Here is a 19,784-nt window from a genome sequence, read left to right as displayed (position 1 = left end):
GTATTATTATTATTATTATTATTATTATTATTATTACTATTATTATTATTATTATTATTATTATTATTATTATTATTATTATTATTCATGTAGATATTGTTACTATGGTAATTCCTTCAATATTATTATAATTTTCTATATGTTTATATTGATTTCGTTACTTTTGACTCCATTAATAATTCTTTTTCATTATATCACCTTTATTAACGATAAATATAAACTGAATTCCGAATTAGAACAAAAAAATGTACTATTCAAGAGATGAAAGATCCCCCAGCCAATTAGAAACGGGTTCCTAACATGTTCCAGCAGCGGTGATCCCAATTTAATGGGATCGACCAAGCAGTTCAACTCCAAAGTCAAGATCCGGTTTATTTCCAGGGCCAATTACTGCCGCTTCCTACCTCCGGTCAGCGAATTTCTCCAAGCTGTTTGACATCATTCTTAGAATTAAATATTTGTTATCATTCTCTATTCTTCACTCTCAGTTTATTTCTTTTTTTAATTAGGATTATTGTTCAATAAGAATGTGACTGATGATCCTAATGAGACAGGAAGCTAAGACATGTTATTCTACATCATCTCATATGAGGCTACCTTGAGGCTACCTTGAGGTGCTTCCGGGGCTTAGTGTCCCCGCGGCCCGGTCGTCGACCTCCAGGCCTCCTGAGGCCTGAGTCTAGAATTTTGACAGAGAGGTTGAGAATACAAAAATCAATGGGAAATAGTTTTTTATATAATGATGTAATTTCCAAACACCTCTGATCCCCCCATTTCATGCATTTATGTAATTACTACTGGAACATCCTATATGTGGAAATTATAATTATTTTGTGAGAAAACTAAGTTTTCAGAGGAATTTCAGAAATATTGTAAAATTACAGCACTCACAATTAGATACAAAATCTTGACTTTAACTTTAATGACTTTGTTGCAACACTTTTTAAATTTATTATGCAATTGCATTAAATATATTTGCAATTAAGTTATTATATCATGAGGTCTAATTCCTCAGGTATAATGTACTCTAAGAAATGTAACATAATCTGAGGAAAATCATGACAGAGAGACTAAGATACCTCGCAAACAGATTTGGATATACACCAAAAGTTGTTTAAAAAATGGTTGTTAGAATTTGACCCAGCCATGTGTAAAGCTATGAGAATTTGAACAGGAGTTAAAAGAATGATACAGTAGCATAGGGTGATGGGAGATACCTACTCTCGCATACAAAAATGGAGAAAGGCATAGCAGATGCATCTCAGAATCTTATACGAGAAGCCAACATTAACCAAATTGGCCAACATCCTTGTTTTCCTTAGCCACAAGAACCCAACCACTTGGCTTTGGGTAAAGCATCGGTCTCGCTTCATGCAGGTCGGCGTTCAATCCCCGACCGTCCAAGTGGTTGGCCACTATTACCTCCCCCCTCCCACCCCATTCTCTCCGCTCCCAATCCCCCGATCCTACATCCTTGTCCTCATCCCTCCCAATTGCTATATTGTCGTAATAGCCTATTGCTTTCTCCTGATTATTACCTAATATTAGGTACCTTAATCAAGGTACATATTTTGTACCTTGATTAAGGTACGACCAACACTTGCATATGCAGACCTAGCACTAAGCTCTCACCTGAATAAAGACAACTCAAAACAAGAATATAACTATAGATTAGCAAAAAAAACTCGCATCCTAGCTGAAGGATTTGAACAACTGGGAAAGAAGTGAAACCTCACCACAGTGAAAGTGACAAGAAAATAGAGGACAAGATTACGACAATTATTATAATGGTAGTTGACAAAGCAGACGCCGTAGCAATGTTGAAAAGCTGCGCACAGGAGAAGTACGAGGCCAAGTTGAAAAGTGGCATGACTTGTCTTGATAAAGAGATTTTCGATAGACTTTTTCAGTGTTGGAGCAACTCATAAGGTAAAGAAAATAAACAAAAAAATCGTTGAAGCTATTTACAGCTTTAAATATGAGAGAATCGTGGGAATTAAGTCACTGCATCAATCTAAGAAAGTTCGGAAGGCGAGGTTAGGAGTCAAGCTAGTTCCCCTTTCAAGCACATCTAGGTGAGCACACAGTCAAGGGATCTAACAATGTACAAAGGAAACACAACCCTAAAGCAGTCTATGACACTGTATGCGATTTGTGGGAAGCAAAAAAATACGCAGGGACCAGAAAAGTGGCATCAGCAGCGGAGAAAGGCCACATAAAAAATTATATAAAGAGAAATAGAGGGGAAAACACAGAGGGGAGATCCAGTAACTGTTGAAAAATAAATAGGGCGGATAGGACTCAGGGAGAGAGGGGAGAGGGAGAGCGGTCTGGCAGCATGAGTCGTAAACCACGGAACGAGAGTCAGGTGACCAACAAGGGGTCGCCGACAAGCAAGAGCAACTCAGCCCATGTGAAGGAACAGAATGCGTCCAATCTGTTCAAACGTGGGTCTGAGAGCGGGGTAACAGAAATCACCTTTACCTTCCAGTGGCAGGAGAGTCAAATTACTGTGTAGTAGCGGAGAAAAAAACAGAAGGAAGAATTCATTAGAACGTTATAACAGAGGCAAGTGCAGTAGGACCATGCAAAGCAACCACTGCTTTTTATCCAAACAAATTTCGTTCGTGGATATATATAATCTTCGCTTGAAACAATCCTGCGATCTTAACTCAAGTATGTTATTTGGTAATGGCAATAAACATCCACACCACTCCAGTGGTTGACGATATGTTAATTCTACATAAACGTATATATTCAACACCATCATAAGTACTCTGGCATTTATTTCCATATGACTGGAAGGGGTTCGAGGTGGAACAAGTCCTAGATGACAGAGCCAGAATGCATGGGAGATGGTGTGAAAATCCTGTTCTGGGTTCAGTAGAACCTCATGAAATCCTTGCGTGTTTAGTTGAACTCCAGGTTGCAATCCTTATACCACGATGTGATTTGGTCGCTACAGCGCGTGCGTGGGAACACCCACGGTATATTTTCGAACCCTCATAACGAACCCGTAATCGAACCATTGGATTACGTAGGAGAAGCATTTACAGCGTTGTTGTTCGAACAAAAGTCGTTAGGGACGCAATTATGCGAGAAGTGGTCTGACGTCATCAGTTGTGAGTCGTGTGTAAACCGTTTTTCATTCATAAACAGTGGGGGGGGGGGGAGAGGATGGCGGATGCACGGAACGGACTTTGGCCTTTCTTTATGAGGACGGGCAACGTGTAGCACATCCCATCCTCATAAACAACAGCTATGGGCTGTGAGGTTCATAAGGTATAAGTAAAATACTGGCTACGGCAGCTCTACAAACAGTCAGTATTTGGACTTATTGTCCACGACTTGACGCGCATTTGGTCAAACCTCACTCTGTAGTGGAAACACTGTCTTAATTAAGGTACCCAAAACATCTCACCTAACCTAACCTAACCCAACCTAACCTAACCCAACCTAACCTAACCTAACCTAACCTAACCTAACCTAACCTAACCTAACCTAACCTAACCCAACCTAACCTAACCTAATGTAACACAACCTATCTATTTACACAAGCACAATTTTTATTTTATTTTATTAACATATACAAGAGTTCTTTCCTTCTTGTAAAGCCACTAGCACGCCACTAACACCTTTCGGGCAGGACCTTAATCAAAATTTTTCCCCAGCATACGACCCGCCCAATCGTTTAACAACCAGGTATATACGTATTCTCTGCTTGATGACCACAGACGTACATATAAGGAGTGGCGCCTAATCAATCCTCCCTGGCCAGGATACGAACCTAGACCAATTCGATCACATAGCGCAGAACGAATATGTTACCACTACGCCACGAGAATAAATTACAATTAAATTACAGTTGAGAACACACGTTGGGTATTATACTGTATGAAAGATTCATCCTGTCTGTTAGGCTGTTTGCTGAATATGTCATAACTAAACGAAAGTAATTAAACTAAGTCGCTATTTATTGTTTGGGCTGGAGGATGGGCTGATCCAACTGAAACACCTAACCTCTCCTAGCCATAACAATACATAAAATCATAATGTGTGATGATATTAATTGATATGAGTAAATGAGTTAGAAGCACTGATGAGGATTCGATCCTGCACGCTGGATTCTCCCAAGCTTACCCAGTGCGCACGTTCGAATCCTCATCACCGCTTGTACTCATTTTCTCATTGATACATCATGTTAATTGTTGTGATTTGTCGTATTAATTTATATATTATAATGTTCAGTTTTCATTTCCCAGCACGCTTAAAATTGCTTAGAATAGTGTGTTCTGTGAAGGCCTGTATGGTTGCTCTCGAAACTGTTGACAAAAAACTTTGGTAGTCCTTTGATGGTTTCCATTTGTAGATAAGAGCCCCCTTGTTCATCTCGCGCGCTGTCTGCTATTTGCGTATAGCTGATAGCACACACACACACACACACACACACACACACACACACACACACACACACACACACACACACACATTGTCTCTGCGACCTCAGAGACAAGTCTGTACAGGGTATGATGGACTATGTTACCCAAAAGTGTCAGGAGGCAGTAAACAGGTTCATCCCGGCCCAAAGGGAAAAATCCGAGAAGCAACAAAAGAATCCATGGTATAATAGGGCATGTATGGAAGCGAAGAAACTGAACAAGAAGGCGTGGAGGAACTTCCGGAATAACAGAACACCAGAAAGCAGGGAGAGATACCAGAGAACCAGGAATGAGTACGTCAGGGTGAGAAGAGAAGCAGAGAAAATTTTTGAAAATGATATAGCAAACAAAGCCAAGACCGAACCAAAGCTACTCCACAGTCACATCAGAAGGAAAACAACAGTGAAAGAACAGGTATTGAAACTTAGAACAGGCGAGGACAGGTATACAGAGAATGACAGAGAGGTGTGTGAGGAACTCAACAAGAGGTTCCAGGAGGTCTTCACAATAGAACAGGGTGAGGTCACTGTGCTAGGAGAAAGGGAGGTAAACCAGGCGGCCTTGGAGGAGTTCGAAATTACGAGAGAGGAGGTCAAGAGACACCTGCTGGATCTGGATGTTAGAAAGGCGGTTGGTCCAGATGGGATCTCACCATGGGTACTGAAAGAGTGTGCAGAGGCACTTTGCTTGCCACTCTCCATAGTGTATAGTAAATCACTAGAGACGGGAGACCTACCAGAAATATGGAAGACGGCGAATGTGGTCCCAATATACAAAAAGGGCGACAGACAAGAGGCACTGAACTACAGGCCAGTGTCCTTGACTTGTATACCATGTAAGGTGATGGAGAAGATCGTGAGAAAAAACCTGGTAACACATCTGGAGAGAAGGGACTTCGTGACAAATCGCCAACATGGATTCAGGGAGGGTAAATCTTGCCTTACAGGCTTGATAGAATTCTACGATCAGGTGACACAGATTAAGCAAGAAAGAGAGGGCTGGGCGGACTGCATTTTCTTGGATTGTCGGAAAGCCTTTGACACAGTACCGCATAAGAGGCTGGTACATAAGCTGGAGAGACAGGCAGGTGTAGCTGGTAAGGTGCTCCGGTGGATAAGGGAGTATCTAAGCAATAGGAAGCAGAGAGTTACGGTGAGGGGTGAGACCTCCGATTGGCGTGAAGTCACCAGTGGAGTCCCACAGGGCTCTGTACTCGGTCCTATCTTGTTTCTGATATATGTAAATGATCTCCCGGAGGGTATCGATTCATTTCTCTCAATGTTTGCGGACGATGCTAAAATTATGAGAAGGATTAAAACAGAAGAGGACTGTTTGAGGCTTCAAGAAGACCTAGACAAGCTGAAGGAATGGTCGAACAAATGGTTGTTAGAGTTTAACCCAACCAAATGTAATGTAATGAAGATAGGTGTAGGGAGCAGGAGGCCAGATACAAGGTATCATCTGGGAGAGGAAATTCTTCAGGAGTCAGAGAAGGAAAAAGACTTGGGGGTTGATATCACGCCAGACCTGTCTCCTGCAGCACATATCAAGCGGATAACATCAGCGGCATATGCCAGGCTGGCCAACATACGAACGGCATTCAGAAACTTGTGTAAAGAATCATTCAGAACTTTGTATACCACATATGTCAAGCCAATCCTGGAGTATGCAGCCCCAGCATGGAGTCCATATCTAGTCAAGGATAAGACTAAACTGGAAAAGGTTCAAAGGTTTGCCACCAGACTAGTACCCGAGCTGAGAGGTATGAGCTACGAGGAGAGACTACGGGAATTAAACCTCACTTCGCTGGAAGACAGAAGAGTTAGGGGGGACATGATCACCACATTCAAGATTCTGAAGGGGATTGATAGGGTAGATAAAGACAGTCTATTTAACACAAGGGGAACACGCACAAGGGGACACAGGTGGAAACTGAGTGCCCAAATGAGCCACAGAGATATTAGAAAGAACTTTTTTAGTGTCAGAGTGGTTGACAAATGGAATGCATTAGGGGGTGATGTGGTGGAGGCTGACTCCATACACAGTTTCAAGTTTAGATATGACAGAGCCCGATAGGCTCAGGAATCTGTACACCTGTTGATTGACGGTTGAGAGGCGGGACCAAAGAGCCAGAGCTCAACCCCCGCAAACACAACTAGGTGAGTACAACTAGGTGAGTACACACACACACACACACACACACACACACACACACACACACACACACACACACACACACATTCCTCTCAATGTTTGCTGACGATGCCAAAATTATGAAAAGGATTAAAACAGAGGAGGACAGTTTAAGACTTCAAGAAGATCTGGATAAGCTGCAGGAATTGTCAAACAAATGGTTGTTAGAGTTTGCAGGAGATGAGTCACAATAACGTGACTGAAGAATGTTGACCAGACCACACACTAGAAGGTGAAGGGACGACGATGTTTCGGTCCGTCCTGGACCATTCTCAAGTCCATTCTCAAAATCGACTTGGGAATGGTCCAGGACGGACCGAAACGTCGCCGCCCCTTCACCTTCTAGTGTGTGGTCTGGTCAACGTTGTTAAAGTTTAACCCAAGCAAATGTAATGTATTGAAGATAAGTATAGGGAGCAGGAAACCAGATACAAGATATCATTTGGGAGATGAAATACTTCAGGAGTCAGAGAGAGAGAGAAAGATCTGGGGGTTAATATCACGCCAGACCGGTCCCCTGAAGCTCATATCAAGAGGATAACATCAGCGGCATATGCCAGGTTAGCTAACATTAGAACGGCCTTTAGAAACGTGTGTAAGGAATCTTTTAGAACATTATATCCACATATTTCAGACCAATCCTGGAGTATGCGGCTCCAGTATGGAGTCCATACCTAGTCAAGCATATGACTAAACTGGAAAAGGTTCATAGGTTTCCCACCACACTAGTACCCAAACTGAGGGTAATGAGCTACGAGAACGGGAAGGTTTAATTCCCTTATGAGCTATACGGGAATTAGCGTATAGCTCATACGCTAATGTCAGAGTGTCAGAGTAGTAGACAAATGGAATGCATTAGGAAGTGATGTGGTGGAGGCTGACTCCATACACAGCTTCAAGTGTAGATATGATAGAGCCCAGTAGGCTCAGGAAACCTGTACATTCGTTGATTGATCGTTCAGAGGCAGGACCAAAGAGCCAGAGCTCAACCCTTGCAAGCACAACTAGGTAAGTACAACTAGGTAAGCACACCCCCACACACACAACGAGAGGAGGAGATGAACCAGCCTTGCTTGATCTGATATTTACCCTAAATGAGTCGGATATAAGGGAAGTTAAGTTGGAAGCCCCCTTGGGAATGAGTGATCATAGTGTATTGAGCTTTGAGTACCTGGTTGAGCTAGGGATTATCACCCCCAAAAAAGAACTGGGAAACAAAGGGCTGGCGTACCGAAAGGGAAACTATGAGGAGATGAATAAATTCCTATGGGATATACATTGGGACACAGAAGTCGGAACCAAGTCCGTACAAGACATGATGGACTATGTCACCCAAAAATGTCAGGAGGCTGTAAGCAGGTTTGTCCCAGCCCAAAAGGAAAAAACAGAGAAGCAAAGGAAGAATCCGTGGTTTAATAGGGAATGTATGAAAGCAAAGGAGCTGAACGAAAGGGCATGGAGGAACTTCCGTAATAACAGAACACCAGAAAGTAGAGAGAGATACCAGAGAACCAGGAACGAGTATGTTAGTGTGAGAAGAGCAGCTGAGAAAAGGTATGAAAATGATATAGCTAATAAAGCCAAGACCGAACCAAAGCTACTACACAGTCACATCAGGAGGAAGACAACAGTGAAGGAACAGGTGATGAAACTTAGGGTGGGCGCGGACAGGTACACAGAGAATAACAAAGAGGTGTGTGAAGAAATCAACAAAAGGTTCCAGGAGGTCTTTACAATAGAACAGGGAGACGTCACGGCGCTAGGAGACGTGGCAGCAAACCAGGTGACCTTGGAAAGGTTCGAAATTACAAGAGATGAGGTCAAGAAGCACCTATAGGAGCTGGATGTGAGAAAAGCTGTTGGGCCGGATGGAATCTCACCATGGGTATTGAAAGAGTGTGCAGGAGCACTTTGCTTGCCACTCTCCATAGTGTATAGTAGGTCACTGGAAACGGGAGACCAACCAGAAGTATGGAAGACTGCTAATGTAGTACCAATATTTAAAAAGGGTGACAGACAAGAGGCACTGAACTACAGGCCAGTGTCCTTAACTTGTATACCATGCAAGGTGATGGAGAAGATTGTGAGAAAAAACCTAGTAACACATCTGGAGAAGAGACTTCGTGACAACCCATCAACATGGGTTCAGGGAGGGTAAATCTTGCCTTACAGGCTTGATAGAATTCTATGATCAGGTGACAAAGATTAAGCAAGAAAGAGAAGGATGGGCTGACTGCAATTTTTTGGACTGTCGGAAAGCCTTTGACACAGTACCCCATAAAAGGTTGATGCATAAGCTGGAGAAACAGGCAGGAGAAAATGGTAGGGCGCTCCAGTGGATAAGGGAGTACCTAAGCAATAGGAAGCAGAGAGTTATAGTGAGGGGTGAGACCTCAGAATGGCGTGAAGTCACCAGTGGAGTCCCACAGGGCTCTGTGCTTGGACCTATCCTGTTTCTGATATACGTAAATGATCTCCCAGAGGGTATAGACTCATTCCTCTCAATGTTTGCTGACGACGCCAAAATTATGAGAAGGATTAAGACAGAGGAGGACAGCTTGAGGCTTCAAGAAGACCTGGACAAGCTGCAGGAATGGTCGAACAAATGGTTGTTAGAGTTTAACCCAAGCAAATGTAATGTAATGAAGATAGGGGTAGGAAGCAGGAGACCAGATACAAGGTATCACTTGGGAGATGAAATACTTCAAGAGTCAGAGAGAGAGAAAGACCTGGGGGTTGATATCACGCCAGACCTGTCCCCTGAAGCTCATATCAAGAGGATAACATCAGCAGCATATGCCAGGTTGGCTAACATAAGAACGGCCTTTAGAAACTTGTGTAAAGAATCTTTCAGAACATTATATACCACATATGTCAGACCAATTCTGGAGTATGCGGCTACAGCATGGAGTCCATATCTAGTCAAGCATAAGACTAAACGGGAAAAGGTTCAAAGGTTTGCCACCAGACAAGTACCCGAGCTGAGAGGTATGAGCTACGAGGAGAGACTACGGGAATTGAACCTCACTTCGTTGGAAGACAGAAGAGTTAGGGGGACATGATCACCACATTCAAGATTCTCAAGGGAATCGACAGGGTTGATAAAGACAGGCTATTTAACACAAGGGGCACACGCACTAGGGGACACAGGTGGAAACTGAGTGCCCAAATGAGCCACAGAGATATTAGAAAGAACTTTTTTAGTGTCAGAGTGGTTGACAAATGGAATGCATTAGGAAGTGATGTGGTGGAGGCTGACTCCATACACAGTTTCAAGTGTAGATATAATAGCGCCCAATAGGCTCAGGAACCTGTACACCTGTTGATTGACGGTTGAGAGGCGGGACCAAAGAGCCAGAGCTCAACCCCCGCAAGCACAACTAGGGAAGTACAACTAGGTGAGTACAATTCACCATCTTCCCTTCGTTTGCAACCTTCATATACAAAGCCTCTCACCCCCCCCCCCTAACCAGTACCATCTCCCTTTACACACATAAATCCCTTTAATGGTAACACCATCTATCTGTCTATACCATCCGTTTAAACGCTCCTCCTCCTCCTTCTTCTTCTCTTCGTCCTCCTCCTACTCCTCCTCCTCCACGTCTTCCTCCTTCTCGCCCTCCTCCTTCCCTCAGTCGTCCAGTCTCCCCTCGACGCCTCCCCTCACCACGGTCCCCAGAGCCAGATGCTGTTTCATGAATGCCCAGATGCTCTACTGTTAGTCCAGCAGCGGCGGCCAGCTGATCCTCATAACACACGCCACGAGCTTGTATTACAAATTCCTTTTATGATATATCGGCTTGAGACGAAATATATATTTTGTCCCAAGCCGATATATATATATATATATATATATATATATATATATATATATATATATATATATATATATATATATATATATATATATATATATATATATATATATATATATATATATATTCACACACACGCATGTACATGTGTATGTGAATATTCGTTTATCAATTATCAGAATATATTTTTTCAGTGTTCGTCTCCTGAACACTGTGAGAGGTCGGCCAGTTATGCCCCTTATGTGTATTGGAAGCGTGTTGAACAGTCTCGGGGCCTCTGATGTTGATAGTTCTCTCTTAGAATCTATTGCACTTTTCATCGGGGGGGGGGTATTCTGCATATCCTGCCACATCTCCTGGTCTCATGTGGTGTTATTTCTGTGTGCAGTTTTGGGACCAGCCCCTCTAATATTTTCCAAGTGTAAATTATTATGTATCTCTCCCGCTTGCGCTTAAGAGAATACAGATATAACCCTTAACCTAATTCCCGACAGATCTCAGTGACTATTTTGGGCACAGATATTTCATCAAATTACTTTATCATGCTGGGGCCACGTGAGTATCATATATATATAATTTAATTTAATTTAACCTCAATTCAAGCTTATATATTACTGCTGGAAGAGCTGGTAGATAATTCTAATCCTTGGACAGACAGTTCTGTTTGGATACTACGGTGACCCAAATGCACGGTGAGGGTTTTGGACAAGTGCCAGTCTAACTCTGGAATAAGCCCTTAGGATAGACTTTGATCTTGCAGTTAGACTCAGCCAGATCCATCGGTCGTCTCGAAATTCACATCCGGGCAATATTCCAGCCGATATAATATCTCTAATCACAACTTTGGTATAACCCTCAGTTAATCGTTTGCATGGAAGCAGTATATGAATTATTGTTTTTGCACACACCTTTGCCATATTTTGTCATGATACGTATGTATATATATTTGTATCGTGCAAATCTTAAGTGTTCCCAAGAAAATTCCCTGCAAGGTTTAAATAACATATATAATTGACTCCCAATAACATCCAGGGGTGAAAGTCCCCCCCCCCCTCTAGTACCTAGTCTCTCCCATGCTCTAAGACAAGGTCTCAGGGCTTTGTGCATTCCCAGCTTCAACCCTTCAAGTAGCAGAGTCTGGCCTTACCTGTAGACGGGAAGCCGACGACCCTGAAGATACCAAAGGGCTAGTATAGCCCTGTCATTTGGCTCGTCTGTGTGCATGTGACACGGAAGCTCCGCCCGGCCCTCTGCCACCCCCACCACATACTCCGTGCCTGTGGAGGAAGAAATGGGGGGGTCTTAGTGCTCCGGAACTACAGAAGGAAGTATTCCATGTGTTTAGCAATGTGGGGCAGGAGGAGGAGAAGGGTGCTTGGGGTTACTGCCTGTGATGATGTGCAGTGCCACGTGTGATGCTCTCCTGTGAGGGTGGAGGCAGTAAGTCATTCGTGTACGGGGAGGAGAGACAGAAAGTAGGAACACATTCTACGTAGCTGCGAAGATTATTGTCACGTGGAGACGGGGAGACGGAGATAGGAACTAGTATCATGAGTCAGATAACGAGCAGGCAAGAGAGGTAAGACGGGTCACTGGTGTTTGCTCGGAAGTCAGCGCTACACGACTAACCTGAGAAGGTAGTGAGGGAGGGAACCAAATATAGAAAATTACGTCATCTGAAGGGTGAGAATAGCATGAGTCAATTATTTTTTTTGAAAGGCCAGAAAATGTGAGAGAAAGCACTCTCTTCATGAATGAAATTCTGCCTCTCTTTCTTTCTCTTTCTCTCTCTCTCTCTCTCTCTCTCTCTCTCTCTCTCTCTCTCTCTCTCTCTCTCTCTCTCTCTCTCTCTCTCTCTCTCTCTCTCTCTCTCTCTCTCTCTCTCTCTCTCTCTCTCTCTCTCCCTCTCTCTCTCTCTCTCTCTCTCTCTCTCTCTCTCTCTCTCTCTCTCTCTCTCTCTCTCTCTCTCTCTCTCTCTCTCTCTCTCTCTCTCTCTCTCTCTATCTCTCTCTCTCTCTCTCTCTTTCTCTCTCTCTTCCCCTCTGCAATTTTGTCTCCCCCTCCCATGCTAGTATAATGCGCCTCACCATTACTTCATTAATCCAACTTTCCTGGGTTTATGCATCCTGCCACTCACCCACTGTCTCTCAAGTCCCTAGACCATCACCATCACTCCCACACCATCATCGCTCTCACACCACCGTCACTCTAACACCACCAACACTCCCACACCACCATCACTCTAACACCACCATCACTCCCACACTATATCACTCCCACACCACCATCACTCTAACACCTCCGTCACAATTACCCACACTATTTCCAAAACAAAATAGCGCCAAAGACTAATGACCAACTAAAGCAGTTACTCAGCCATACAAGGAGAAAAACCACAGTAAAGGTTCACGTGATCAGCTCGAGGAGACAAAGTGAAATTCTCCGAAAATGACAAGAAGGTGTGTGAGGAAATCATCAACAGATTTCAAGAAATCTATTTGAAAAAGGGAACTAGATGAGACAAAAGTAATAGGGCCACACGTATTATTAGCGTGGCTGCTGGAAGAGGCTAAGATGTTAGTCATCAACTAAAGTTTTAAATAAAACACTCGAGACTATTTCTCCCAGAAATCTTGAAAAATATAAACGTATTGCCAATATAAAAAAAACTGAAACTAACAAATGACTATAATTCGTAAACCAGTGTCACAGACAGATATACATGTAAAGTGCTAGATAAAGTAAACAAAATAAAAACAATTCAGCACCTGGAAACGGTAAATTTTTTAACAAAATGATAACGGCGATTTATAGGTAATAAAATCATACCTGACAAATGTGATTTGGTTCTATGACAACGTTGCCAAACTACTAGAAACAGATGTCGATTGGACGCTATCTTCCTAGGCTGCATAGAAGTATTCGACATTGGTCCTCATGAAATGCTGGTGTACAGAAGGAAGAAACTTGCTGGAATATAATTTGGTATTAACACATTTAGGTACATGTGAATTTATGCAGCAACCCTTGACTATATGAAGGTGAGTGCAGTGTGTCGAGAACTAGCTACGTGATGTTTAAAATCTCCATTTCACAGGAAGGTTAGTTACACAGGGCCATGTGATCAGTAGTTGGCACTGGCAAACTCAAGGTGCATTATGAGGATATCACCAAGAACATAAGAGTCAATAAGGCAGCAGTAATACTTAAAAGTCCCCATTTCGCAGGATGGCTAGTCATACAGGATCATGTGATCAATAACAAGGATAACTCATTCCACTCGTAAACCTGTGGCATGAGTAAGAAAGTATTGGAAGAGTAGTGAACAATGTGTTACAGTCAAAGGAAAGATGTCGAGCAGGAAGGATGTGACAGGTGAGACACTCTCCCCACCTGTCTCATCCTTGTGACAGGTGGCCTCGACACTGTCACATCCTTGTCCAAACGATCAGTCATCCAACCTAAGGGATGGAACTTGTATTTATCAATACTTGCAGATGTCACACATGTAGGAACGATTTTAAAAACCGGTAAATACCAGAATAATCCTTGTTATTTTTCAAGAGTGGGCAGAGAAATGGTTGCTAGAGTTCAATCCCAAAAAGTGTAAGGTAACGAACATGAGAAAATAAAAAATAGGTCCAGAAGTAATCTAAGCTATGAGTGGAAGGCAATTACAGGAATCAGAAATATAACCCAAAACTGGGAATGGATATAATTCCAACTCTGACATCAGAGAAACACATAAACAGGATAATATTAACAGAATAGGGAAAGCACACTTAGGTAAAAGCTGTTAGGTAAGCACCACCATCACAAACACCACCACGACCACAACCACCACCACCATCACAACCCCCCATCACAAACACCACCATCACCACCATCGTCACAAACACCACCACCACCCCTACCACCATCACCACCACCACTACCACCAACACCTCCCTGAGGACCGTCGTCGACAGCGTTGCCAGCACCGACGCGGAGTGGCAGGGAAGACACGACCCGAGTGTCACCCAGATGGAAGCGGCGCCCAGCCGTGACCAGTCACCAACAAGACGCCTCGTTAATACTCCTCTCAGCCGCCTGAGGTGTTATGTGCTGAGTGCCGCGCCTCACTGCTCTCTAAGTCGTTGACTTGAGATTAATGTGTCTGTCTTTCTGTCTGCCAGTCTCTGTCTGTCTGTCTGTCTCTCTCTCTCTCTCTCTCTCTCTCTCTCTCTCTCTCTCTCTCTCTCTCTCTCTCTCTCTCTCTCTCTCTCTCTCTCTCTCTCTCTCTCTCTCTCTCTCTCTCTCTCTCTCTCTCTCTCTCTCTCTCTCTCTCTCTCTCTCTCTCTCTCTCTCTCTCTCTCTCTCTCTCTCTCTCTCTCTCTCTCTCTCTCTCTCTCTCTCTCTCTCTCTCTCTCTCTCTCTCTCTCTCTCTCTCTCTCTCTCTCTCTCTCTCTCTCTCTCTCTCTCTCTCTCTCTCTCTCTCTCTCTCTCTCTCCTTCGTTCTGATGAAATATTAGACTGGACCCCAGCCCAAAAGCCCATTTCACAACTGTTGTGAAAAACGAAGCGAAACATTTACATATAATTCTCGACAGTCGACTCCCGTAGCTGGCTCAGAGTTTTCTTGCATTTGACACTCAAATTTAAGTCGGGTTTTTGCATTCACAAAGTAACTATATCATATTGACAATAGATAACTATTGTCATTTCGTCTTAGTGGTAATATTTTGCTGTTAATGATTATTTAGATAGACTATAGTTGATTGTGCTGGACAAGGTGGAGAGCTTGTGCGGTAAACACAATCGCAAAAAATAGGAGAGCAGTTTTTATAGACCATAAAAGCAAAGTTTCCCATGCGAGAGTGCCGGTGGGGTGGGGGAGGGGGGTGTAGTATGAGGCTATATATGAGCAGACCCCCATTTCCAGGATCTGGAAGCCCTTCATACCAAAAGAAAGACAGATACAGGTAGGCAAGTCTATACCATTTCTGAGTCCTTCTATTCACCGTGGGAGGTACATTCCTCCCATTCCTAAGCCCTGCAGCCCTCCCACAGAACAGTAGGAGACAGGTAGATCTGTCTATCTCATTCTTCCAAGAATTATTAAACTAAGTTGAGTAATTGGAACGTAATGAGGATTTATACATTTTCCGAAAGCCTGTTTAAGGAGAGCAATAAGCTCAGATAATTTCACAGACGGAATCGTTAAATTTCAGCCTGATAATGCAGACCACTTTGCCTTTATATATATTAATTAAAGCATGTATTCTCTATGATAATAGATAGACTATACAATTTAAATATTAACTATTAAATCTAACTGAATGTATGTTGTCATGTATGTGTGTTCCATTCACTTGGGCTCTAGGAGACTCGAACCGTGAGGTCAAAGCAATATCTTTCGATCTATTGAGTAGAATTAATAGACTACTATTAATTCTATCCTAACAGGTCGATAGAGTTATTAAGAGATAAAGATTGTCTATCAACTTATCCTAACAGGTCGATAGAGCTAGTAAGAGATATAGATAGTCAATCAACCTTTCTTAATAGGTCGGTAGATCCTCAGCCTCACACACGTGGGGTCCACAGTTCGAGTCTCCCAAAGCCCGGGTGAACGAAATGTTTATTTTCACCGGAAGAGTGAATGACAATTTGTATGTGTGTGTGTTGTGTGTATAGACCGATAATGTGTCACTCAATCGGTCATCACACCACACAGATATTTCTAATCGAGTCTCGTGCTGAATCTCTCCAGGTTTCCTTAAAATGTATTTTAAGTGGAAAGGTGCGAGAGAAGGGGAAGGGGGGGGGGGGGGGTTATACACGGGATAGAACTGGGATCGTGAACTTGTTTTCCTTAATGTCTTGTAATTGACATTTCTGAAGGTTGCTCTCACGTTTGCTAGGGGGAAAGTCTTCTAGTGAATCTTGTGTGTGTGTGTGTGCAGGAAATGCAACTCTTGATCGTTTATCTTCGTGTTAGGTGCCACCAGACCTATAGACGCTCTCTTTCTCTTTCTCTCTCTCTCTCTCTCTCTCTCTCTCTCTCTCTCTCTCTCTCTCTCTCTCTCTCTCTCTCTCTCTCTCTCTCTCTCTCTCTCTCTCTCTCTCTCTCTCTCTCTCTCTTTCTCTTTCTCTCCCTCTCTCTCTCTGCTCTCTCTCTCTCTCTCTCTCTCTCTCTCTCTCTCTCTCTCTCTCTCTCTCTCTCTCTCTCTCTCTCTCTCTCTCTCTCTCTCTCTCTCTCTCTCTCTCTCTCTCTCTCTCTCTCTCTCTCTCTCTCTCTCTCTCTCTCTCTCTCTCTCTCTCTCTCTCTCTCTCTCTCCTCTCTCTCCTCTCTCTCTCTCTCTCTCTCTCTCTCTCTCTTTCTCTCTCACTCTCTCTTTCTCTCACTCTCGCTCTCTTTTTTTTTCTCTCTCTCTTTCTCTGCATATAATATGAAGACTCTCTGTATGAAAATAGTTTTTCCACAAATTTATTAACATTGTTGGCCAAACGACTTACTAGAAAGTGAAGGGACGAGGACGTTTCGGTCCGTCCTTGACCATTCTCAAGTCGATTGTGAGATCGACTTGAGAATGGATTAACGAGCATTCCAGACACAATCGACTTGAGAATGGTCCAGGACCAACCGAAACGTCGTCGTCCCTTCACTTTTTAGTGCGTGGGTTTGGTCAACATATTTCAGCCACGTTATTGTGACTCATCGTTTTTATATCATTGTTATATAATAGGATTTTGAGATTAGACAGATCTAGGCTAGGTTAAGTTAGGTGTCCTACGCAGGAAGAAAGCGAAACGCTATTCAAGAGCTCAGAAAGGGCCATAGTTTAGGAATACGGACTCATTCATCCGCGTAATCTCGCGTATCTGTTCTTACTACATCGTTCCCGCATGCTGGCAGTAACCAACTGCAACTAGTCAATCATAAACGCAGCCATCCCTTCCTCATAAGGATATCAAGATGACTGTTGAATATCTTTATGGAGCTATTCTTTCACATCTATCTCCCTTCCCTTACCTCCCCCCCCCCCTCCACCAGTCCCCCTCTTACTCTCTCCCCTCTCCTTACCCTCATCCCTAACTTGAAGTAAAGGTAAAAACCCAACATTTTTAAAGACACTGGTAAATGAGATGATATAAATTGCTGATAAAGCCGTAAGGAAATTCAACTCATGAATTTAACTATAGAGCAAAGGGTTTAATTTCCTCTGGGATATCTGGGTACCTGCCATAGGGAGCTCTCGTGAGGAAAAGGTGGGCTGGGGTGGGGAAGGAAATACTGGGACCAGAGGGCTGGGATGGGTAGGGGTATGGTGGAACAGGAGGGCTGGGGTGGGGGAGGGGTTTGGTGGACCAGGAAGGCTGGGATGGGGACGGGTATATGGTGGAACAGGAAGAGGAGCGATAAGGTGGAAAAGGAGGCAGGACTTTAGATCCTAGAATGACAATCCAAGCATCGAAGGATTAGGGAATAATAGGCTTCTGGCAGTATGGGTTCGAATCACTTCTGCGGTGTGAGTTTTCAGTTGCATATATGCCTGGGGACCATTTAGGCTTGTTCGCATTTATGTTCCTCACGTGTTCCCCAAAGAATGAGGTGATTTGATAAAATACTATGCGCAAGATTGCCATCAGTGTGCCGGCGGGATGATGGGGAATTTGCTTTGGATACCATCATATTTTGTCCGGTAGTGATGGTCGAGTGGTTAAGGTGTCCTGTACACCAGTTGCAGAGTGCTCCTGGCAGCATGGATGCGAGTAACTTCTGGGGTGTGAGTTTTCAGTTATATATATATATATATATATATATATATATATATATATATATATATATATATATATATATATATATATATATATATATATATATTGCATAAACAACAGGTCAAAGGTAAACACACAAAGGGCACCAACCCTTGCAAGAGACTCGAACCCAGAAGGCTCAGGTGTTCGCGCACTTGAACACAAATGGTGCGTTAGACCACTACACAACTCAGATCCTTTAAACAGATCGAAACAATGGAGTTTATACCCAACAATTCGATCTCCCACGGACGCCAGAGTGGTCTGAGGTCAGAACACGCTTTGTATCAAGCAATTGCATTACCAGGAAGAACTCGGGCCACATATTTACACATATACTTGCATAAACAACAAGTCAAAGGGAAACACACAAAGGGCACCAACCCCTGCAAGAGACTCGAACCCAATGTGTTAATTGGCTGTAACCAATTAACACATAACTATATTCTACCCACTTAAAGACCCCGAACCAACATAGAAGCAGCAAGATAAAATATGGGCCAATAGACCTTCTGTAGTTACTTTCATTCTTATGTTCTCATACGCAATATATACCCATTGATTCGTGTTCTGGCTTTTGTCACCTCACCCAAAAACCTTTGTGTCATATCACCTCACCCAAAACCAATATAAGTATGAAATGATATGTGTAAGCCTGTCGTTGAAAATGTGAGAGGTCTTGGCGAAACGCTTTTAGGCGTCAGACCATAAATAAAAAATGAGCAAATGAACTTTGCAGAGTAAATTTTTCAATTACCTCCCGACAGTGAAGAAAAACGTAAGAAATATTGAGAAGATTCGTGTTAGAATCACTAATCTTACCCTTTCTGTCATATTCAACAACATATGTTTACAGTAAAGACTGCTACCAAAATATACTAAAATTAATATTAATATACATCAAAATTATATGTATAGTTAGGCGTCGGTTAGGTTAGATTTAGTGTTTAGATTCTGCAGGCGGTTATTTGTATTTTAAGTACGTGGGTGAAGTATTTGAAAAATTGTGGTCGAACACAGAACGGGAGCGAAGCACTTGTTCTGGAAGTGTTCGGACGTCATTAGTGGTGAGTCGTGTGTAATACCTCTGTTTCTTCTCCTGTCGGGGTTCCCCGCAGTGGGGGAGGGGTCCCTGCTCCTGTGGTGGATGGTGCTGCTGATGCTATGGTCCGTGGCCTCGTGGTGGTCCTGAGGAAGAATGTACGACGTGGTATTCTGTGCCGGTGCCCGACCTTGTGGATGTTGTTCCGGATGTGGCCCCTGCGGTGTTGTCTCCTGTGGCGCCTCCTCCCGTGGTGCAACCCGCCGCGGCCGTGTTGACCTGGACCCTCAGTCTATTAGTGCTGCTGTTTTCTGAGAAATTTGTGCTCGCGACGCGTCCTCAAGGTTGGAGCGGGTGTTGACGATCTCTGTGTGCCCATCTATTGTTTGAGTTCCTGGTGCCAATGTATTTATGTCCGGGATTCCGGATATGATTGAGCGCCCTCGTGCGCTGGTTCATCATGCTACGGCGCATATTTGGGAGGGATATTGCCCC

At 43.3% G+C, this 19,784-nt stretch overlaps 1 protein-coding gene across 1 annotated transcript in view; it reads right to left on the bottom strand.

Moving 5' to 3' along the window:
- LOC123747421 (nephrin-like) overlaps nucleotides 1-19,784 on the bottom strand; it is a 1,012,097-nt gene that overhangs the window by 567,383 nt on the left and 424,930 nt on the right. The window contains 1 exon segment of the mRNA XM_069321823.1: nucleotides 11,595-11,724. Coding sequence (XP_069177924.1) covers nucleotides 11,595-11,724 — 130 coding nt within the window.

Source organism: Procambarus clarkii, chromosome 10, assembly GCF_040958095.1.
Source record: "Procambarus clarkii isolate CNS0578487 chromosome 10, FALCON_Pclarkii_2.0, whole genome shotgun sequence".
Taxonomy (NCBI): Eukaryota; Metazoa; Arthropoda; class Malacostraca; order Decapoda; family Cambaridae; genus Procambarus; species Procambarus clarkii.
The sequence above is the reverse complement of the archived record's forward strand: the minus strand, read 5'-3'. Positions and strand labels throughout refer to the sequence as shown.